Source organism: Haplochromis burtoni, unplaced genomic scaffold, assembly GCF_018398535.1.
Source record: "Haplochromis burtoni strain Fernald_Lab_line unplaced genomic scaffold, NCSU_Asbu1 Contig_76, whole genome shotgun sequence".
Lineage (NCBI taxonomy): Eukaryota > Metazoa > Chordata > Actinopteri > Cichliformes > Cichlidae > Haplochromis > Haplochromis burtoni.
Genome location: NW_024582437.1, coordinates 418,248 through 440,794, shown reverse-complemented (window position 1 = coordinate 440,794; position 22,547 = coordinate 418,248). Strand labels below are relative to the sequence as shown.

Below are 22,547 nucleotides of genomic sequence, written 5' to 3'. Positions count from 1 at the left end.
CAATACTTCACAATGCTGACAGAGCACCCATTGTTCAGCTGCCTGAACTTCACCTTCCATGAGCCAAAACAAGCAAACGTCAATGAGGAAAAAGGCTGACTTAAGACAGCTCAAAATGATGTTCCTTACCACCAATATACCAACCAAGAACAACTTAAATTAGGAGGGAAACATTTTTATGATTTTTTTGTGATGCCGTGCATTGGTACGCATCGCTGAAATCAGGTAAACCTCGTTTGTTTTAAGGTCAGCGTTAAAATAGAAAGCAGCATCTTACCATATTTGTCCCTCAGCCCCACTGTGCATCGGAACACTCCACCGAAGGCGACATCTTCCCCAAAGATGACTGCAGAGAAACAAGAGTACAATACAGTCAGCACCGTTAGTGCTCAAGTACGCAAGAGTGAAAAATACTGAAAACTCCTTAGATTAAGCCACTTTGAATGTTTTAGATTTCAATAACTTGGACAGCTTGATTCATACTTTCATGATTGTTAGGCAGCCTGGAGGTTTACAGAGTGTGTCTGCGTGCCTTTTACCTGCGGTAGGATCGCTGGCCAGAGTGTTGTCCAAGGCACTCGTAATGGACTGGAACAAGTTCATCTTCTGGGTAGGACCTTAAGGTGAAACACTTAATTTTTAAAAAAATGAAGAACTTCACACATAAAAAAATACGTATGTCTTAATGGTTTTACACAACTAGGCCTCAACAGAACAGGTACTGCAGGAAAAACACATCAACTGTGATTTGATTTCCTGTTTTCAATGGCGTACACACTGTGTTACAAATTAAAGAACACAAAAGAATAGCATGTTTTCAACAAGGGCAGGAAAGGAAAAAAAGCAAAGAAAAAATGATACAGCATGGTTTTACAATATTTGATTACAATATATTTTTGCAATTTATTGTATATTATATATTACAACATTGCGATATTGTATTGACGCAGGCATGCCAAATATGGATATTTTAATTAATAAATTAAAGCACAACAAAAAAGAGGGCTCAACTCGCTTGAAAGAAGGCAACCTTTCTGCAAATAGTTGCGGTCTGACTCAAACCAGCTGCAATCATTCTCAGACAGGTTGTCGAAGGTTTGCAAATAACTGCTGTTTAATTTATAAACGCATACAGATTGCCACCATGTTGCCATCAATCTGGATGAATATTTATCAATGAGCACAACTCGATAGGACCTGAGCCAACTGGCTACCAGCTGGTTGTATTCTGGTTATATTCCTACAGAACAGGAAGGCTGATGAGCACAAATGGAGTAGTGAAATGTGACTTTCTGTCCACACAGACAACAACAGATATGTGATTTATGAGGATTTATAGCAGTTAATTGCTGTATTATTAAAAACATGTTCAAGAGTTGGCAACTTGACTTCACTGAATTGCAGACTGTTAGTAGACTGACACCATCTTTTTTTCCAACAACAAAAAACAAAATAACTAAAATCTGATAACATTATTTTATTGGATAAGACAGATATTGAAAAAGTTTAACTCTGAGTACATAATTTGCAGTTGAAACAATTTGAAATTGAACTTTATGTTTTGAAATACTCAGCTTATTGCAAAATGTTAAAAATTTGGATTAAAGTATTGTGATAATATTGTATTGTGGGGTGTCAGGTGATTCCCACCTACAATTTTCAGTACCATGTTGTGATTCTGGATCAAGTAAAAGTATATTATAGAATAAGCAATCAGCTTAGAGCCTGGGACTAGATCACACTACAAGGAAAAATTAAATACATTTTTAGTTACTTCCTTAGTAGCAGCAGGTAGCTTTGAATGTTTTATTTTCTCAGTTTTACACCAGGTGCCCTTCCTGAGCCAAGAGACAGTGTCTCCTCCCAGCATCAAACCAGAAATCTTTCACTTGTCTGGCAACAAGTAAGTCGAGGGCTGTTTTCTGCAATGGTGTGTGCTATTGCTTTGTTATTTCAGCATTCATTAACCAGGTAAAAAGACTGGACCCATTTACAAGAAGTCGTATGAACGCTGTGGCTATGAACCCACAAGATGCACGAGCTTTTCATGTAAGTGAAACAGAGCATCCTTTGGGGGGCCTAAACAAAGACACTGCATTAACCTCCTTGGACCTGGCGTCCACATATGTGGACATCACATTTTGGGTTATTTAGACCAAAATACTCAATTTTGCTCTACAAGGGCCTGATATCCACTTACGAGGACATTACACTGCTACTGTTCTATCAAAAAATTTAAACGAATATCATCATACGTGGCTCTTATTTTCCTTAAAAACAAAAATAAGGTAAAAAAGAAAATCTGGTAATTCTGTGTTTTTACATTCATCGGGCCCCAATATGCCCAAATATCAAAGAGAAATTAAAATGTATGTTGTGGAAGAGTTCGGGTCTTAGGAGGTTAAACATAAAATGTCCAAATCCCCATTTTGGTTTATTCTAGAATAAAATAATGATAATAATAATAATTTAAAAAACACCACCAACAACACACTGGTGAGCCTTGCCGTCAAGAGTTGAGGATAATACTGTAGGATCCTTTCCATGATGAGGACAGCTTCACAACAGCTTCACAAAGGGACGATGAAGGTGCAACTCCAGCAACACTTACGGGAAGATGAACAGCATGACAGTATGTCACAAGACCCTGATGAAGGCCACAAGACTTAAAGTCTTCCCTTAAGTGTTGCCGGAGTTCCTGCATTGTGAATTCTTTCATTCTCTCCATGCACCTTGGAAGTAGGTGAAGTTGTGCCAGAAATGTTTTTGCTCTGACTTAACAAGTAAACAGAAGACCCCACGTGCAGCTGTTTCACGCCCTTTAACCATACACGGTGTAATTCACGGTGACAGCTCATTTCTCGGTTGAACTGAGGACATTCCAGCGGTATCAACACGACCCGCTCCCCCATGTTAGCCGGTTAGCCAAACACTCACCGTACTGAGACGGGACGGGGTCAGGCTGAAAGGTAAAGTGTGCCGCATGCCTTCGTTGTGTTTTTGTGCGGGAGCTGCAGTTCGGCGACAGTTTTAGCAGCGTGGTCCCCAGGGAGCCGGGAGCGATGGAAAGTTTCGAGTTTGCACCTCGAAGGAAGAGCCGAGCAGCAGCCGCCATCACTGTTGTTATGAGTGAACAGGGAGGGCAAGATGAACCTACGACTAAAGATCGTCTATTAGAGCAAGCTCCCAATTCTAGCGGAGGGAATTGTTTCGCTCCCGATCAACTTCCGGGACTTTCCCAAAAGCTTCAGTAAACGACGCTGAGAGATTTCATGCTAGCTTGTTTAAAACAAATATTGCTATACTCATTAGAATACGAGTAGGAGAGACCCCACTCTTTGTGATTTCCGGGAATGGTGGCGGAGTGAGAGCTCTTCTTTTCTTCCTGCCTCAGCCTCAGCGAGTGAGGCCGTGATTGGTCAAAAGGGAGGGTGGTGTGCGCAGTACGTACAGGTGTCTAAAATCGTTCACTAGACGCAGAGTTTCAGTTCTACGGAAGAGGATTAGGGCCACTGAAAAAAAAAAAAAAGGGGCACCCCTTTTTTTTTTCTTCTTTTCCTGAATTCTGAGAAAAAAGTCAGAATTCTGACTTTGATCTCAGAATTTAATTCTTACTTTTTTCTCAGATCTTTTTTCCCCAGTGGCCCTAATCCTCTTCCGTACAGTTCCCTGTGATGTAATTCATTTATATATATTCATATGTATTTCATATATTATTTTATTTATCAACTCACGGTACAAATGTATAAGTATTTTTTACAATAGTATATGAAAATTTCTACATTTGTGTGTAAAGCATTTGTATTACAACTCGACAGTATTACTGCCCTCACAGGAAGAAGCTTCAGGTTCAAGAAAAAAAGTTTCTACATGTCAATGGAAAAAAACAAAGCACAAACTCTTATGGTACAATATAGTATGTTTATTGGATTATACTATACTGCACAAACTGATAAGCCAAAACATTAAAACAAACTTAAGTGAGTAACACTTAGAGATTCTACCATTCGTGTGGATTTCTGAAAGGTACTACCCACATAAATTCTGTTGCAGACCAAGCACATCCTGTAATGGCAACAGCACTCCCTGAAACTGCTCAGGAAGGGTTCAAGAACACACAGACACAAAGTTTTTTCCTGATCTCCTCAGAATCTGAAACAGCATTCACAGGATCCACTGAAACAAGCCAGTCAATTCCCATGGGACTGAAAGTCCATCCTGCAACCGACAGGATCCAAATGAGCCACTGCCAAATGTCTGGCATCTCTGACTACAGGTCAGAGCTTTTGGGGGGTTCTTTTGGTGATTTAAACCACACAATACTAAACAAGTAGTTTTAATGATGGCTAAATGGCTTGTGCTTATATTTACTAATGAGTAAAAATGAAACAATGTGCTATTTTGTTTCAAGAAAAACAAAGATACTGCTTTGTTTATCTCACAAAAAAGGGAAACTTCAGTGGTTATGAGTGGTTTAAAAGAACCAAATCAGCCACAACACATTTTCCAGGGCAGTTAAGATGATGACTTTGCACACTCTGCAACATCCAGCTTCCTGCCACTGCTGCACATTCTTGCCAAATTCTGTGACGATGAGAGAGCAAAGTTAGCGCTTCAGAAACTTGTTTAAGAAGTCTGAGAAGAAATTTTGGGAAGTTATTCTTACATTAGCAGCTCGAATGATGCTGTTTGGAGACTGGAGGGCTGCGAGGTCTGTCAGGATCTTCTTAAGATCGTTGTTAGAAGGATATTCTGGAACAGAGTACAGGTGAATTTCTAACGTTAACCTGGCATCTTCTTAGTACACAAACTTGTTACTGATTGATGTACATGTACCGTGTTCAGGTGATGCTTGTGGTTTGAGCTGCAGATACGGATGCTCCAGCAGTTCTGCAATGGCAATTCTCTCTCTGGGGTTTCGTACCAAGCATCTCTGGTAAAAGGAAAAAAAACAAAACAAAACAAAAGCTGAATATTTTTATTTTACATGACCTCAGTAACACTTCTAATAAAGACTCATCAACAATTGATTGGACAGATTCTCATTTTAATGTGTGTAAAACTGTAACACAGAAGTCCCATCTATGGCATCGTTTCACCTTCAACACATCGAGCAAATCCTTCTCCGAGATGTCAGGAAACTCTATTTTATGGGAGGGATCGATGATGGCGTGCAGCTTGCTGATCTGGTTGGTGATGCTTTGAAACGGAGTCTTCCCGTAAGTCATACAGTACAGAATACATCCGAGGGACCACACATCACCTTTGGGGCTGATCTGTTGAACAAAATTAGCAGAAGGTGTCTTACCTACTGTTGCATTCTCGGTTTGGTTAGTGACTCTGTCAAATCAGTAAAAACGAAAGTAACACACCTTTGAGCGTGCTTTTCCTGTCTGGGATGACGTGTCTTTGATGGCTTCAGGGGGCATATAGTTCAGAGTTCCTACCTGTGTTGACAAATGATTACGTGTTACACATGTTAAGCCATTTTTCCCAACTGATTGACATCCTTAAGCTGAGCTGCAGCTTCAACTTATTTAACAGAACTTAAATTAGAAAACTGTCATTTTCTGTTGTCCCTCACAGTATGCTCATTTAGAGTTGCTTTGCATGGTTTGAAGTTCAAAATCATTCTTCTGTATCTTGGTGCAATCCCTGACTTCATCCAGTGTCTGAAGAGTTGCCGTTTTAGCTCTGCTTCAGCCTTCCTCTGATTGGCATTTTTACCCAGTGAAAAGCCGCTCACTAGATATTCTCTCTCCATTTCCTTTAAAGACCATTCTGTTTTTTGAACTTCAGCAGGTCGTTTCAAAGATGCTACAATATACTTAGGACACCACCCCTGCAGAGATTTTGATTTATTAAAGCAAAAGAAGAAGAAGAAAAAAATCCTCCAAAAAAAACAACAAAAAAAAAACAAAAAAACCCACACAGGTGAAATAAATTTCTTTAACAATGGCTCTGTTGCTGTAACTTTCCCAGTAGGCCATGATCACAGGCCGACAAGCATCTGGGCCGCACCTTAGTGGAATGCACCCATTCATACATCTGTGTTATTAATTCAATGTGCTTTTTCCTGCGATGTCAAAACATCTGCTGGTCTATTGGAAGAAATGACCGTGGCCCTCCATCTATCTTATCTGAAAGACTCTGGAACAGATACCATTTGTAGCCTGGGACTGGAAGTATGCAGACATTGACCATGCTAACCAGAAAATGTCTGACTATCAGGCTATACTGGACAGTCTAGCACAGATATCATCACCCCTCTAGAGTCCACCAGATTGTTTTCCAGCAATTTCATTCCTTTGTAGTTTGATTGCTTGGGACCCAAGCTGACATGACACACGAGAGGTTCAGTGTATTAATTAGTATGACTTACTTGTGAATCCTTCATGATGCTCGTTACATCTGGTTGGATTCTGTTTGCGATGCCAAAATCGATCAGTTTCAGCGAAGCATTCACTATGACGAAGTTAGCTGGTTTCAAGTCGCTGTGGATAATTCCTATACAGAACACACATGCAGTGGTTAGAAGTGACCATCAGTTACTATGACATTTATGACATTTGAACAACACTGAAAGTGGTAGTCAACTGATAGTGGGAGGCACAAGAGAAATGAACCGTGTTTGTGGATGGTGTGGACGGCCTCCAGCATGTTCTTCCAGTAGAACTTCCTCTCTAGAGGGTTCACAGTTTTGCGGTTTCGCAACCAAGTGTTCAGATCCAAGTTTCCACACTCCATCAACATGTAGATGTAGCTGTTGGTTATTTCACTGAAAGAAACAAACACAACCCACAAAAAAACACAACCATCAGGACATTTATTGAGGCAGAGATGTATACTTCAGGTAAACAATAGAAAAAAGGCTGCCTAATTTAAAAAATAATTTCTGGATAGGCTGTGCACTCACTAGTCATAGAGCTTTATAATCTGGTCGCTGTACTGCTGCAGGTGGTTCAGATGTTCAATTTCATTTTTGTAACTCTCTATAGTCTGGGCGTCGGCCTCCTCGAGGTTCACATATTTCACTGCATACAGCTGCTTTTTATGATCAAGCACCTGGTAAACCTGGAGGGGGAAAACAAGCAGTTGTTTAAAATACAAGATTAGAGGCCGACTGGACTGTCAGACTGTGGTGAAATGTTTTTGGCATTATGGGAACTCCTTAACACTGTTGTTACCTTACTCGATCCCCCGCGTCCAATCATCTTCAGAATGAAGAACTGCTTCCCCTTAATCGTAATGGATTCATTGGACAACGCACTGAGGGAAGCCTAAAATGAGATCCAAACAAAGATACAGTTTCCCATTAAAGTTGAGAGTAGTATTTAAATTACTGCTGATATTTCCAACTGACTGAACTCTGTCTACTTGGCATTCAAGTAACTGTTTACTGTTCAGTCAAGCTGGGAAAAAAAAATGTTTATACTATCAAGTGCTTTTCCCCACACACATCTAAAATCTTTAATTAAAAACAAACAAAACAGCAACAAAAAACTCCACAGTATGTTGTTGGGTTTTTTTAATGTATAAGACAAAACCAAAAGGAGGGCATGAACATATACCTGTGGTGTCTGGGCACACAACGTTTGATTTAGAGGTGTGCATGGCTGCTGAGCAGGCCCAGCTCTGTGTGCCGCTGCTGCAGAGGAAGACACTTCAGGGCCTCTCTTTACAACAGGAGTAATGAAGCTGAGAGGGGACAAATACAGGCATGCAGAGTGTGACATTTTATTTCAATAGAAATATTCTAGAATACAAAAGTATTAGCTTATTGATTTGAAGTAGAATTGACTTTTAGCGCAACTTTTTAGCACCCTACAATAAAGCATATATTTAAATACCGTTCCAAATGGAAACTAAAGAGCAGAATTACAGATATGAAAAAACACTTTTGCTTATGCTGCATATTTAAAGAGAGATTTCACAAATACCCAAGTCAGAGTATTACCTGTTAGCAGCTGGATATCTATTGCTGTTAGGCGTTTCGCAGACTGTTTGTGAGTTAGCTTTGGATGGAAGTTGGAGGGATGGTGTAAGGAAAGATTCTGCCAGACGAGGAATGGGTCTAGGTTCAGGGGGTGTTGTCTGTTTAACCTTATAAGGGGGAAAAAAAACAACAACAAAAAAAACGTTTAAGGTTTTGAGACATAATCAAAATAAATGTTTACATACATGTTCTAAGTGAAGATAATAAACACCCACCAAGTCTTTGGATATTTCACAGGGAAGACATAAGCTAACACCAGTTTGCATGTAGAAAAAAAACAAACTAAAATCAGTGTATCTAAAAATTTAGCAGTAGATTTAAAAAGGGCCATCAGACCTCAGGAGAAACATGCCGGTTGATGGAAGTTGGGATCTTCCACTCCGATAAAGGCTCCCTGCTCGCAGGTTTAGGCTGCTCTACCGAACGTCTGACAGGGACCCGAGCAGGAAGCTGTACTTCCTGGATTCCACCACATGCAGACATTACGGGAGCACTTGCTTGCAAATCTAAAAGAAATTTGGAAAATATATAATGCATTTAAAAAATAACAATGTATTTAAATTTAATTTAAATTTAAAAGCATGTTCAAGTTTTGACCCATACAATGAACTGACTTAGATCTCTACCTGTGGGAGGGTCCTCCTCACTGGTGGGCAGTAGCCGTTTCTCTCCAGCTTTAAGGTTATGTATGGCCATGTCCAGGAGCTCGGCTGGCTTCGCATTTAAAGTGTGGGCTTTGTGCAGAATTGAAGTTGCTTTGTTGACATTACCTAAAAAGAGGATAGTAGGGGCATAAATAAATGGCACTTCAATTATGTTTTAATGAACGATTGATTGATTAGTAGACATTCTTATGGCTAAACAACACAAAATACAGACAAAACTTTTCACTCGCTAGCAAATGCTTGGCATGCATTTTGAATAAACTATGCAGACATAGTGATCCATCGATCAGATCTAGACAAAAATCATGTTCCTTCCAGGTGTATATGGGACCTTATTGTAACAGATTACACTGAGATAGACATTTATTAAAAACATTGTGATTACTGATTACAATGATCTTTCTGTAATAAAGTTACACTACAGCAACTGGCTTCAGTTATGGCAATACTGTTTTTCTAAAGCACCGACTTAATTAGTTGCTTTTACAGCAGTACATCGCCGCTCTGGACTACCTATTATTTTTCCAAAGTGGTGCCACCTTTAAATTTAAATTCTTCAAGGAGGAGTCTTGAAGTTGTGCAAAACAATGTCGAGTTGCTCCTTATTTTCAGCTTTTTGTTTTGAGAATGTGGTTCCAGAAAATTACATACCTTGAGAGACCTCAAACTGGGCATGTGCTATGTGGACAAAGGCAAAGGCTTTGCAGTTGGATCTTGCAACTATGAAGTGGTCCTGTGCTTCATCTGGATCCTCGATCCTCCAGAAGAAAAAGGAAACAATGATACACTTAAAGAGCAGTACTGATAGCTATCATTTGGTTGTGCCAATGCTTTTTTTGGTGGTACTGAAAGGCTATGTGGACAGTTGACAGCACTGCAAAACCTTGGTCTTCTGTCAGTGGGTTTCATGATGTAGTCACCTGAAATGGTTTTCACTTCACAGTTGTGCCTTGTCAGCGTTTCACTGTGTAATTTCTTTCCCTCTTAATGGGGTTGGGACCATCTGTTGTGCTGTGCAGAAGTCAGGTCGGTACACAGCTGACAGCTCTATTTGACAACTGTTAGAATTCATATTATGGCAAGGACAAATCAGCTAAGTAAAGAGAAATGACAGTCCATCATTACTTTAAGAACTGAAGGTCAGTCAGTCTGGAAAATTGCTTAAACTTTGACTGTGTCCTCAAGTACAGTCGCAAAAACTATCAAGCGCTATGATGAAACTGGCTCACACAAGGACCGCCCCAGGAAAGGAAGACCAAGATTCACCTCTGCTGCTGAGGATAAAGTCATTCGAGTCACTAGCCTCAGAAACCACAAGTTAACAGCACAACAGATTAGAGCAGATAAATGCCACATAGAGTTCTACTAGACACATTTCTACGTCAACTGTTCAGGCAAGACTCAATCAGGCCTTTAGGGTCAAACAGCTACTAAGAAAAGCAACAAGCAGAAGAGATTCGTTTGGGCCAAGAAACATAGGGAATGGACATTAGACTAGAGGAAATCTGTGCTTGGTCTGGTGAGTCCAAATTTGAGATCCAAATTCAAGATCTTTGGTTCCATCTTTGGGTGACGCAGAAAAGGTGAACAGATCATCTCCACATGCATGGTTTCCATCGTGAAGTACGGAGGAGGTGGTGTGATGGTGTGTGGGTGCTTTGCTGGTGACACTGTTGGAGATTTACTCCAAAATTAAGGCACACTGAACCAACTTGGCCACCACAGCATCCTGCAGCGACATTCCATCCCATCTGGTTTACATTTGGTAGGACCAGCTGATCTAAACCAATTAAGATGGTTTGGGATGAAATGGACCGCAGACTGAAGGCAAAAAGGCCAACACATGTTCAGCATCTCTGGGAACTCCTTCAAGACTGTTGGAAAACCATTTCAGGTGACTACCGATCATTTCACAACATTTCAAGGAAATTTGCAATAAAGATATAAATTATATTATGTTTTATCAGTGATTGCAGCTTGCAGGCAGAAGATTTATTAGTTAAAACAAAATGCATTGCCTTTTCCATCTTTGTTTTTCCAGTGACAACCTAATTCAAAGTGTGAATTTATTGCCACAAGGTGCTAGCAGTACCAATGCAACCATAACGACAGCATTATATCCAGAGGATAAGTCAAATGTAAGTGCAAAAGCAGCCCAGGTAGTGTATTCCTTGTAACTCAAAGTAAAAGTATAACTTAACAATTTTTAATTTAACATAAAAAATAAATAAATAACAACCTTGCAACTCTTTAGGAGCCACATAATAAGATTCAAATCTAAAAATCTTGTTCCCACCTTTAGCAGAAATTTAGCAGAGTACTGTGCTTTGTTGAACGCTGTTAAATTAGGAGGCTGGCATGTGGCTGAGACATGCTTGGCTTTGTCTCATTGTTTTGCCCACTGAGAAACATAAACGCATGGCTCCAACGAATCATTGATATCATGATTTAACACTTTTATAAAAATTTATATTGGTATTATTGTGAATGATATGATGGGGCACACACCCTTTTAGTTCTGCATATCGGACTAGTATTCTGGCGTAGGTGGCATTTTTGCTGTATTGTCTGACTGGCAGCTTGAAGAAGACTTTAGAGTAACAGTCCTTGAGCTTATTCAGAAGGTTGATGTCTGTGTGAGGGTTCCCTCTCTTCTCCAGGTTAGTCAGGAATGCCCAACATGACTCGGGAGAGTTGGAATTGACGACCTGATCGAAATTGTAGGTTACATCTGCTAGAAAGGAAAACAGTCATGAAAACAGAGAAGGGGACACAGTGTCTTTCATTCACACAACTATAGAAAATAAGATTCCACATGGAAATATGTAATGTAGTACCTTCCATTCTTGAGGCGTTCTTTGTGTAACATGTGTGAAGGAGAGTTGTGGTTGAGTCTATGGCTGCCTGGTCCTCCCAGGTGGATTTCTCTGGACTAAGAGCTGGTTGCTGAGAACACACACACACACACACACACACACACACACACACACTCACACACACACAAACACACACACAAAACACACACACACACACACACACACACACACACACACACACACACACACACACACACACACACAAAAAAGGATTCAACGTTTCTTTCTTTGGCTCAAGCTAAGGTTCTTCACACAACAGATCATTAGAAACGAAAGCCACCAAGTGTGGAATTTGAGAGGTACAAATACGTTTATTTGTACTCACTTGAACACACACTATATCCCGATCCACAACACTGTTCTTTGAGGAGGATAGCCCAAATATTGGGTTCATATTTGAACCAGATGTTTGCCTAAGACAGTGACACAAATTAAGCATGAACAAACCTGATATAGGTTTCATTGACACTGCAGGACATTACACGCAAAGTAAATTCACTTAATTACATATATTTCAATTGTATTTCTCAGATCATCCCACCCCCTGCCTACATTCACTACATTTTAACCAAAATAAATAAACATAAACATACCTGGACAAACTTGTGGGGATTGATGCATCGCTTCCTTTGGAGACCCTGCTATTATTGTAGTCATCATCATCATCCTTTTCTGGGATAGAGAAAGGTACTATGGGAACTCTTGCTGGCTACAAAGCAAAAATGTAAGAGCAGAACTTGGGATCCTCAAAGACCTTTTGGTAATGGGTAACACGGAACAGTTTCAAGTGAAAAAACAAACAAACAAACAAACAAACCCCACAGACCATTCCAACTGCTCTCTTGCGCTGAGATCCTGTCCTCCAGCCTGGTAGTTGGTCATCTGGTGCTCCACCAAGGGAGTCCCTCCTGAAGGACAGAGAACAAAAAATGTCAGATGTTCCCCCTTAGAAAAAGCCTTCTGGGAGGTTGAGAACCACTTTATTCTTACCCCGAACTAAAAATACTTGAGAGCTGCAAGTCACCTGTCCCATCTGACGTTCTGCTTACTTTTTGTAACTCTGAGCCTTTTTTGACAGAGTCCTGTGCATCACTGTTTGGTACTGACAGAAAGAAAACAAAATATTTAGAAGAGAAAAGCATGATTGGGAAAAGGGCATTATTACATTTGAGCTCTATTGTGACTTTCTACTGCTAGACAGTCAAGTCAAACAGCAACATGTATATAATGACACAAGATAAACATGAATGCTCACCTGGTAAATTTTCCTTATCCTCTGAACTCCATAGTTGTGCTTTTCCATTCTGAATTCTTCGCAAAGCAGCCTCCAGCTGTTCTTTCGGTTGGGCACCCACCTGAACAGCATTCTGCAATATGTAGATGCCTCTCTTTGCGTTGCCTGGTAAAGTGTTAGAGATTCAATTAAATATTCTACATAGCATTTCTTGAGAACTGGCACATGTTTTGAAGGACAAACATCACATGTCTACCTTGAGAAATCTCAAACTGTGCATGTGCAATGTGGACAAATGCAAAATTCTGGCTGTGGGACCTTGCCACGTTGAAGTTAGGCTCTGCCTCACTGACATCTTGAATTCTAATAGAAAAATAAATAAATAAATGACTCAGTGAATGCACAGATGAAAATATAATTAAACCAAGAACAGGATTTCTACTCACGCTTTCAGCTCTGCAAATCTGACCAACATCCTTGCGTAGCTCTCATTATGACAGTGTTTTCCCAGTGGCATATTGGAGAACACCCTGGTATAAAAGTCAATGAGCCTGGTGAGGTGATTACTATCCAAGTGAGGGTCTCCTTTTTTCTCCAAGTCCATCAAATATGAAAGACATGATTCGGGTGAGTTTGAGCCAATGACCTGGTTAATATTGTCTGTGTCATCTGTAACAAGCACAAAGTGTCACAGTTATGCACGGCAATGCAGACATCTGGCATACATGACTACTTGTTAATCCTTTGTTACCTTCATTGAGATACTTTTTAATTTTGTTAAGCTTTTGATAAAGCATGGCAAGTTTCTGCTTTCTGTCTGTGTGCTCCTCTTCCTCCATCTGAAATGATGAGTTCAGTCAACACAAATAACAAATGAGCCCAAATGAATATAAGCATTTTGCTTGAATAACAAGAACACAAAATCCAGCACAGAAAATGCAATTTAATGTTAATATGACGCGTTTATTAACAGTTATTAATAATGGGGAGCTAGGACTGCAGACATTTAAAAAGAAATCCAGAGCTGTTGTTAAAGGAGTAACCAACACTGAGACAATTCTCAGTATTTAATTAACATTAAGTTACCAGTTTTGTGTGATTTCTCATTCTAAGGTGAGGAATACCTAGAAGGTACTATATGCTGACTTGGTGAGCAGCAAGAAATAACCTAGATAACAAGTTGAAGACAAGTTACTGAACAAATGCTTTCCTTATAAACCTGGATAGCTTCGTGTTTACAATCGGGGCTAGCTCATTTTCCGGCTAGGTAGCATGTAGCAATTTTGCTCAAGATAACTTGCTCATCAAATCTCCCCACTGTGCCGAAGACTCGCGCACTCAAGTGAAGTTAAACACGCATTAGAACACTTTAAAAAACATGACGTTAAAGTGCAGTAAAGCGAAAACCATCTCACCGTGTTTAGGCCTGCCACAAAAAAGTCTCTTGCGACGGGAATTACAGCACAATACACGGAGAAAAAGGCTCGACTTCAACTGCCAGATTTCAAATATGCCACTTCCGTTGGCGTTGTGTATTGATTGGGTCTTTGTGATGACGTCACGATGCGTTCAGTTTACAAACAAGCAAGACGACAATAATAAAGGATGAATATAAGGGAGACGCGTGTCTCTCTAAACGTTTTTGAGAAGTATCTATAGATATTTACCAGCGCGTTGTAATTTTTAGAAATACTTCTAGTTTGTATTTTGAACGTGTATAAATTGAAATATGCAAATATTTTTCAAGAAGGGGCTCAGAGCCGATGTCTGATGTAATCTTGCTGTCCTCATACGTGTCCTGTATCACCCTCAAATACTTGTCTACCACTTTTGACTTCCTCATGCAATACCACAGTTCCTTTCTTGGCACCCTATGATGCTGTATATGCTTTCTGTAGCTCCACAAAGACACTGACCTTCTCTATATGTGACCATCAACTCTCTCAAAGCCAGCATAAAATCTGTAGTGCAGGTTCTTCGCCATAAAGCCATACAGTGCATGTCTTCTCCATTCTCTCCTGTATTACATACTCTCCCTTTTTTTCCCAACAGCACTTGAATACAGCACAATCACGCTTCCTGTGTTTCTGCTCCTCCCAGTTCAAAGATGGCAGCCATGGGACAGAGACGAGAGACGACACAAATTTAGGACTTTTGTCATGAAACAAAACTGGGTTGCGGAGCTGATACCGCTATTGTTTTGACATAACAGTGAATTAAACTGTCACCGCCAATGTGTCGTCGTAGGAATAGTTTAAAAGGGTTCAGAAATATGTTTTCCTGTGGGCTAAGCTAGCAAGCAGAGGTTAGCAAATAAATGAACTTGTCTCTTCTGCCACACAAGAAGGAAGCAGTTGCCTTTCATACAGTCTATTGGCATCTTATAAGGTGAGTTTGTATCTTTTTTATGATTGTAGAGACGCATATTTTATTAGTAGGTACAGCTCGGTTGTTTTCATGAGTAAAGAACTTGCATTGTTAACGTTAGCCTTAAGCTCGGTCTTATTCTATGGTGAATAAATACGGGTTCGTATTTCAGTGAGGTGCTCGTGGCACGGCTCTCGAGATTAAGCGTTTATAAACGCTTACAGATTTTGTTTTCGCGCAGTCCTGTGTAAATATTCGTCTGCTTTGCTGCAAGTGGAGCATACAAGTCATGTCCGTACTTGCAAAATCAGATGCAGAAATCTTTCCTTTTCTTTCCCACCAGCTCAATTTCATCATGGCCATCTCTCAGTTCCGTCTTTTTAAGATCTGCACATGCCTAGCCAGCTTTCTTTCTTTCTTTAAAAGGTTAATATGCAGGTAAGCACAAATGCATTGTCCATTACAGCATGTATGAGACATTTATCTTTACACTACTACGATATTTTTGAAAATAAAATAGGAGATATGGATTTAAAAAATATTGTTCTAGCTTTATGAAACTCACAGCAACTCACAGCATTTACCACGATTTTTGCATGCATCAGCACCACAACTAGAGATCCTTTTTTGTGCATGTGCTGGATGCAAGGTTGTCACAATGCACAGTAAAGAGATTTGATTGTGGTGTTCTGTAATGTGCAGTTTCTGCTTTTTATAATAATGGAGAGTTTAATTTCATTGTGTAACACAGGACTGGAAGGGGCCGCAAACTCAGTGGTGATCAAATAACTCTCCCAACAACAGTGGATTTTTCATCATCTGTACCAAAACAGGCATGTACTGCAGCAGTCATCAGCAACTGCTTTGAGAAGAGGCTGCCATACAGGAGACACAATTTTCTTGTTTTCATAAACAAATAACTTTCAGGCACTATTGTGTTTTTATTAGTTTATTTTTGTCTGCACAGCCAGAGATTGAGGAATGGAGCTCTTGGGATGAAGAGGCTCCTACAAGTATTAAGATTGAAGGTGGCAACGGCAATGTCTCCCCTCCACCCAACGATGTAGATGAAGAGCCGGACTACTTCAAAGACATGGCTCCCACCATCAGAAAAACACAGAAGGTATGTCTGCAACAAGTCAAAGCAGTTTGTGCCGTGTCTATGAAAGTGTATAACCCCTTTAAATTTGTCTTTTATTAAGTAAACTTCACCTGTGAGGCTCAGCTCCTTAATTGTGGTGAACTTTGACAATGTTTGCTGAGTATACACAATTATACCAGTGTAAATATGACAGAAAATAAGGTGAAGTGTAATAGGGCCACTCTATGTCATGGAATTTATAGTTTGTTTATGTGGTTGGCTTTTTTTAACTGAAGAGTCGTAGGTGTCATTACAATGTCAGAGATGGAAAAGCGGTTATTTTTGTAAATGAGGAAAAACTGTAATAGCAAAAAAAAGAAGAAGCCGTGACTATTGTGTTTGACTTAAGCAAACATGATACAAAATACAATGAAGATGCGGAAAAAAGTTGCTGCTTCAAAGGGAAAGGCTACTATTTGTTTTCCAACTGTTTTAAATGGATCCATGCCACAGAAAATTCTAAGAATAATATTATAACTGTAGCTGGTGTCAGGCTACTTACGAGGGGCTGTTAATAAAATGTATATTCTATTAGAAACTTAAGAGTAGCATCTAGAAGTAATTTGCACAAACAGTGTCGATCTTAGTCTTTGTTTTTTACTCAGTTTAGAAATGGGCAGATGTAAAACAAGAGACACGCAGTGCAGAGTTTCATTTATGTATTCCATTGCAATATTAAAACTTTAGCTTTGATTTCCTGTAATAACAAGAAATGGCATCTAATATATAACTCTATTTGTTTGTTTTTAGCAAATTCTTAACTGTTGTCTAAACCAAGAAGCATGACATAAATATTCTGTAGGCATCCAGATACAGTAAAGAGTAAAGGTTTTGCTATTAATGCTTTGAATGCGATTAAATGTTTCTTGTGATCCAAACCCATGGCTTTTGATTGAAACGTCTTCTTTTGATACATAGCCTGATAACTCCTGCAGCCACTGATTAGAAGTTGTTTGAGTGCAGAAGTAAAGTGCTTTTAAAATGTTGGGTTTGTCATTTCTAGACATACAATTTTTGTAGTGTAACAGTGTGATTGCTTGAAAATCTCCCATTCTCAGCTTGTCCTTCCTATTAATAGTTGAGCAGCGATTCAACATTAACTCCTTTTACTTTGACTCTAAGCTCCTCTTCTTTTTTTCTGGTTTTCATATTGAAGATTGTGTTGAAGAAAAGGGAACCTTTGAACTATCTGGTGCCTGATGGCTCAGCAGGCTTCTCCAGCAGGTTGGCAGCCTCTCAGGATATGATGACTTTCATTCCCCCCTCAGTAAGTTACACTATTGTTGGAAGACTGTTTATGTTTTACACTCTGTATGCTAATAATTTTATAATTATGCAGGAGAAGTTGTTGGCCATCAAAGGAAAGCAAAACTTGTTTTATCAGTAAATAGGCTTGTGAAAAAAATTATTAAAGCTGCAGGACTTGAATCTTAGAAAACCCAAATGTCAGAATGACTCAGTAAGCCTTCAAAAGAATGCACCAATCCCCTTCTCTTATTCCACTGGTTCAGTAAATTTTGATGCAGTTTGCAATACTCTTGTGTGAACTGACGTTTATGATGTATTAGACATCAAAGGCTCCCAACTAAAATGTTATCATAGTGTTATCTCTGTATATAAGACTGCAAACTGTCAATTTCCACAGGCTGAACTGGGTGAAATGGACACCTGGCAGGAGGACACAAATGCCTGGGAGGATGAGTCTGATGCTGCCTGGGAGGCAGAGGAGGTGCTCAGGTAAATGGGTCAAGAGTTCATCTGCTTCTATATACAGCAAATACCAGTTTGCTACCTTAACTAACCAGTTATGACACAACAACAGGAACAAGGAGTGTTTTTTATGTTATTAACCATGTTAAGATACAATTCCAACACATTGTCATTGAACCCAGATTTGATTGCAGTAAAGACTGAGGAATGCACAACAACAGGTTTTTTTTTTTTTTATAACTTTTTATTTGTCAGTTTACAGTATGAGAATACAAAACTTACGGTCAGCATAGGAGACATACACAATTCCAGTAATAGCATCTTCTTACATCATGGTAATATTCAATTATTCAGTACAAAGGGAGTACACAACCCATTTTTCCCAGAGCTTCTTGAATTTCTCAAGCTCGAGTCTAAGGGCAAAGGTAAGTCTTTCCATTCCAAAAATTTCTTCCACTACCCCACGCCATTGGGCCCTAGTTGGAGGGTCTGCCTTTTGCCATCTTCGGGTTATGGCCTTCCTGCAGCCAGCCAAAAGTATTTTCAATAAATAATTATCTTTATGTGGGAGTGCCATAGGCAATTTGCCAAGATACAACGTATCAAATGAATAGACTATTTTAATCCCAATTATTTTGTATATCTCAAGGGCCACCTCCCCCCAATATGACTGGATCCTTGGGCAGGCCCAGAAGACATGAAAATGGTTCACCATGGGGGTTCCACAACCTCTCCAACATAGGCCCCGGCTCTGTGAGCCTGTTTGCCGAGCTGTGAGTTTAGGAGTGATAAAGAATCTCACTACATTCTTCCAACCAAACTCTCTTAAGGACCTTGAATTTGCAGTGGTAGCCTGAGACTCACATATTCCCCACCAGCTGTCCTCTGAAATTAGTGAGCCTGATTCCCTCTCCCATTTCTGCTTAATGTACACCGTAGAGTGATTTTTAGAGGCTTGTATACTACCGTATATTTTTGAGACCATCTTTTTAGAGTCCTTTCTCTTGTATGCCTCTTGGAAGATATGAATTAGGTCGTATTCGTTTTCATCTCTGATTAGTAACGTCTTGTTGTAATAGTCTCTAACCTGCAAGTATCTAAAGAAGTCATGCTTTGCCAGTCCGTATGTATCTGAGATGGTTTCATAGCTTTGGAATCCCCCATTTGTTGCTAGTGAACAAAAAGAAGTAATTCCTCTCAGAGACCACTGTTTAAAGGTCCCATCCAGCCTGGCAGGCACAAACTCCGGGTCATAAGCTATCCAATTCAAGGTCCTAGCCTGTTTTTCTATTTGTAGTTTCCCCACTACCCTGAACCATAGTTTCAGGGTGAACCGGGTCAAATGGTTCAAATCTTTAGTAAAATTTTTCAGCTTGGTTCTTATTTCCTAAAAGTGACTGTAGTGGGAAGTCTAATTGTGTAATTTCCATATTTTTCCATTTAGCTTCATAGTTTGGGGAGCACCAGTTTACCAGGGGCTTCAGTTGTGCGGCGTAGTAGTAATCTTGTAAGCACGGCAAAGCTCTCCCTCCCTTCTCTTTACAACAACAGGTTTCATGGCCACATACAACAATCTGTCTGTATTTACACAGAAAAACATTTTTTACAACACAACACAGTTGTAAAAGATTATTATTCACAATCCTTGTGCTAATGCACACCAGGTTATAGTTGGATTTCTTAGCTGTCATCTAAATGACCCCAAGTAGATGCCTCCTGTGAAATGCTGTTTTTTATTTTTTATTTTATTTTTAATTGTAATTTTTTGCAGACTAGGGGGGAAATTATGTTAAACAAGAGAGTGATCAAACCTTTTATTATGCAAACACATGGGTTCCTTGCATCTCTTCCTCACACCTCCTACCAGTGAGGACAGAGGTGTCTAAACTGAAAAATAAGAAATCTTTGCTTCCAGTCTTACAACAGAATTTCTTAATCTTGGTGTAAAAAACATAGATTGTTAACATAGCTGGTTATTAGCAGTTAATTCATATTTAGTTCCTCTAGTTTCCTTTAGCTTATCCTCTATTACAGGGGTCTCAAACTCGCGGCCCGGGGACCACTTGCGGCACACATCACCGGTGTTTGCGGCCCTTAGAAATATAATACAGTTTGGTCCTTGAAGTTACTTTTTTTGTTGGGGAGTATTTATTTGTTGCTGAGTGCAATGTTAAAATAAGTTCTTTTATAAGCAGAAAATTATCTAATATGAAGGCAATATGGGCAGAGAGTACAAACATATGTTAGTTCAGTAAGAGAGTTATTTGTAAAGAGAAAAATTTTCGCTAGCAGTCAAAAACTAATGTGTACACTTATGCCTGCATTTTTATTTTGTTAAATATGAATAAAATTATAGCAGAAGACCTTTCACGCGTGTGGCCAGAGAGAGAGTACCAGAGTACCATTATGTGGTAGTTCAATGAATGGCTTCAGTTAGTTAAGAGTGAGGAAAAAGAATTGCGTTCACGTTTGCAATTTTGTCTTGTTATACAATATATTAAAAGGAGAAAAAAAAACCCCACTGTATTTTCAGAAATAATTTTGGGTGTTTTCTTGTTTGTTTGGGGTTTTTTGTACTACTTGAACACTAAAGTGGATTGCCAATGAGATGACAGTGCCAGCAGTGGCCCACAGCTCATATAAGTTTGACACCCCTGCTCTAATAGATGGTGTTATTTGTTCAGATTAAAAAAACAAACAACAACATAGCTCTATAAAAGTATTTTAATTTTTCATTTGTTTTTATCTCACACAACTCAAAGAAGTCTCGTGAGCCCATTATGCTCGCCGTCTCTTGTCCTCGTGAACGGCACTGCACGTCAACAGTGGTCTCGCATCCGCTGCCGAAAGCTGCACTTTGGCATTTCGGTTGTTTGTGCACCTCACGTCTTTGTAGTTAGAACACGAGTGTACAATGTTGGGTTTTTTTGTTTTGTTCTTTTGGGAGGGGCAGGGGGTTATTGTTGTTAGTTAGTTTTTTGTTTTTGTACTGCTATTTGATGATCACTACAGATGTTCAGGTATTCACAGATTATACAGATACAGATGACTTTGTGGGAAACCCCAAACAAAAAAAACTACTTCTTTGCTTCTGGTTTTGACTTCTCTTCCTATGCTTGCACTGATGTGGAAGATTTGTCTGAGTGATGACCTATCATTGAGTAGAATACGCCAGCCGGTACTCGCACCCTCAGTGCTGGTATAAAATGATACCGAACTGTGGCGACATCACTGTTTGCACACAACATCAATACAGCGAGAATAATGGGCCCATTATATTTCTTCTTGCAGTCATCACTTTTCTAAATGTGTATGTTCATTTCATGGCCACCAGATGGCAGTGTTTGATAATACTTTGTCAGCAGTGGCACAAAAAGCAGGGTTTTGTTTTCCCCCATTCTCAGCTGACCTAGCTTTTGGTGACATGCTTTGGTGTGACATCACTTCCTGTCACCTATTATTTTTATTTTTATTTTATTTTTATTTTTTATACTATAATTTTGTGTTTTGCTTTTGTTTTTTAAACAGACAACAGAAGATGGCTGAGAGAGAGAAGCGCTTCATGGAGCAGCAGAGGAAAAAGATGGAGAAAGAAGCTCAGAGAATGATGAAGAAGGAGCAGAAAATTGCCGTCAAGCTCTCATAACATTTTAAAGAGGCTCACTTTTGAGGAACAGGAATTGGGGGTGGGGGAGGGGCAAAGATGCTAGCTCTGTCTTTAAAGTCACCAAACCTACCAGGATTCTTACTGTACACTACTCACATGTTAGCAGATTGTCCTCCTCCTTTTTTCCACCAGCAGCATTTTAGTGTGTTTTCCATCTGCAGCGGCATAAAACATGGCAATGTTGAGGGCAGCGGGTATTCTCACTCTTCATGTGGCAGGGTCATTTTGGTCTTTAAGGGAGATTTTGTTTATACCATCCAGATCATTTTAGGTTAAAGGTCAGAAGTAGCTTTCTGAGATTATGATTAAATCTGCTGGAAAATCTTCCATTTTGGATTTTCCAGGAACATTTGTAAATAAACCGGTACTTGTACTACCTGTTGAAACATACACAGGGAGTACATTTCTCTCTTTTTTTGTAATTTTTACAACCTCAAAAGGCAAGGACGTCTAATTTATTTTATGCATCATTGAATACCAGTGAAATCCCTTGGTTTGCTTGATTTTTTATTTTTTTTTTAAATATTTATGTCTTTGTCTGACAACTGATCTGTTCGCTGTTTCTTTTCTTTTCTTTTTTTTTTTTTAATGAATGATGCTTTTATATTTCACATTATCTCCCTGTGCTGTATGGCCCTTATTTCGCTGGAAATCTGCATTAAAATGAAGGCTGGAAATTTTCAAAGTGCGTGTGGATACATGATGGTAGACTAGAACGTAGCCAATGCAGATGTTAGCTGTGGGTTCCCATGGTAATCTCACTGCATCTCTCTGCCATTCACTCATTTTTGTCAGCCCTTAATATTGAAGGAGAATTTCCAGTGATCGAGGCGTCTTTTTTTCCCCCCTTTTATCTTGGGGGAGGAAATCTTGCTCTGCTGTTAAATAGTT

The 22,547-nt window shown here is 39.5% G+C and overlaps 3 protein-coding genes across 5 annotated transcripts in view; 1 reads left to right on the top strand and 2 right to left on the bottom strand.

Moving 5' to 3' along the window:
* The window catches only part of bckdhb (branched chain keto acid dehydrogenase E1 subunit beta), a 98,532-nt gene extending 95,204 nt beyond the window's left edge, over nt 1–3,328 (bottom strand). Inside the window, exons 1-3 of the mRNA XM_005924309.3 lie at nt 2,938–3,328; nt 540–617; nt 278–346 (exon numbers count right to left, since the gene is read on the bottom strand). Coding sequence (XP_005924371.1) covers nt 278–346; nt 540–617; nt 2,938–3,115 — 325 coding nt within the window. The 5' untranslated portion in view covers nt 3,116–3,328. The remainder of the gene's footprint in view (nt 1–277; nt 347–539; nt 618–2,937) is intronic.
* A 575-nt stretch (nt 3,329–3,903) lies between these two features.
* ttk (ttk protein kinase) lies at nt 3,904–14,818 on the bottom strand. 3 transcript variants are annotated; one of them, XM_042221851.1, is made up of 25 exons: nt 14,688–14,818; nt 13,523–13,610; nt 13,218–13,440; nt 13,028–13,134; nt 12,793–12,936; nt 12,528–12,639; nt 12,364–12,445; nt 12,131–12,246; nt 11,863–11,950; nt 11,499–11,607; nt 11,170–11,395; nt 9,313–9,419; nt 8,623–8,766; nt 8,333–8,502; nt 7,958–8,103; nt 7,572–7,698; nt 7,188–7,280; nt 6,917–7,074; nt 6,627–6,778; nt 6,383–6,507; nt 5,373–5,447; nt 5,100–5,276; nt 4,837–4,933; nt 4,667–4,752; nt 3,904–4,584 (listed from the first exon to the last, which is right to left on the bottom strand). In XM_042221851.1, the coding sequence occupies exons 2-25, from the start codon at nt 13,608–13,610 to the stop codon at nt 4,516–4,518; spliced, it is 3,021 nt and encodes a 1,006-aa protein (XP_042077785.1). In that variant the 5' UTR covers nt 14,688–14,818; the 3' UTR covers nt 3,904–4,515. The 3 variants fall into 3 exon arrangements, with proteins under 3 accessions (XP_042077785.1, XP_005924372.1, XP_005924373.1); XM_005924310.3 differs by lacking the exon at nt 14,688–14,818 and adding an exon at nt 14,187–14,313; XM_005924311.3 differs by lacking the exon at nt 14,688–14,818 and adding an exon at nt 14,187–14,313 and having other exon boundaries at nt 11,170–11,392.
* Nucleotides 14,819–14,865: 47 nt separating this feature from the next.
* On the top strand, nt 14,866–22,333 carry ebag9 (estrogen receptor binding site associated antigen 9). The gene is made up of 7 exons (XM_005924312.3): nt 14,866–15,159; nt 15,482–15,576; nt 15,890–15,971; nt 16,106–16,261; nt 17,436–17,546; nt 17,925–18,016; nt 21,518–22,333. The coding sequence occupies exons 2-7, from the start codon at nt 15,494–15,496 to the stop codon at nt 21,633–21,635; spliced, it is 642 nt and encodes a 213-aa protein (XP_005924374.1). The 5' UTR covers nt 14,866–15,159; nt 15,482–15,493; the 3' UTR covers nt 21,636–22,333.
* The last annotated feature ends 214 nt before the right edge of the window (nt 22,334–22,547 follow it).

What these genes read in the sequence shown, in the direction of transcription:
- ebag9 (XM_005924312.3), top strand. Translation starts at nt 15,494, where the DNA reads ATGGCCATCTCTCAGTTCCGTCTTTTTAAGATCTGCACATGCCTAGCC. An exon ending in CATCATCTGTACCAAAACAG is followed by an intron (nt 15,972 to 16,105) that starts GCATGTACTGCA and finishes TTGTCTGCACAG; the next exon opens with CCAGAGATTGAGGAATGGAG. An exon ending in TGACTTTCATTCCCCCCTCA is followed by an intron (nt 17,547 to 17,924) that starts GTAAGTTACACT and finishes CAATTTCCACAG; the next exon opens with GCTGAACTGGGTGAAATGGA.
- ttk (XM_042221851.1), bottom strand. Translation starts at nt 13,610, where the DNA reads ATGGAGGAAGAGGAGCACACAGACAGAAAGCAGAAACTTGCCATGCTT. An exon ending in CCAGTTTGAGGTCTCTCAAG is followed by an intron (nt 8,767 to 9,312) that starts GTATGTAATTTT and finishes TCCTCTTTTTAG; the next exon opens with GTAATGTCAACAAAGCAACT. An exon ending in GACGCGGGGGATCGAGTAAG is followed by an intron (nt 7,075 to 7,187) that starts GTAACAACAGTG and finishes TTCCCCCTCCAG; the next exon opens with GTTTACCAGGTGCTTGATCA.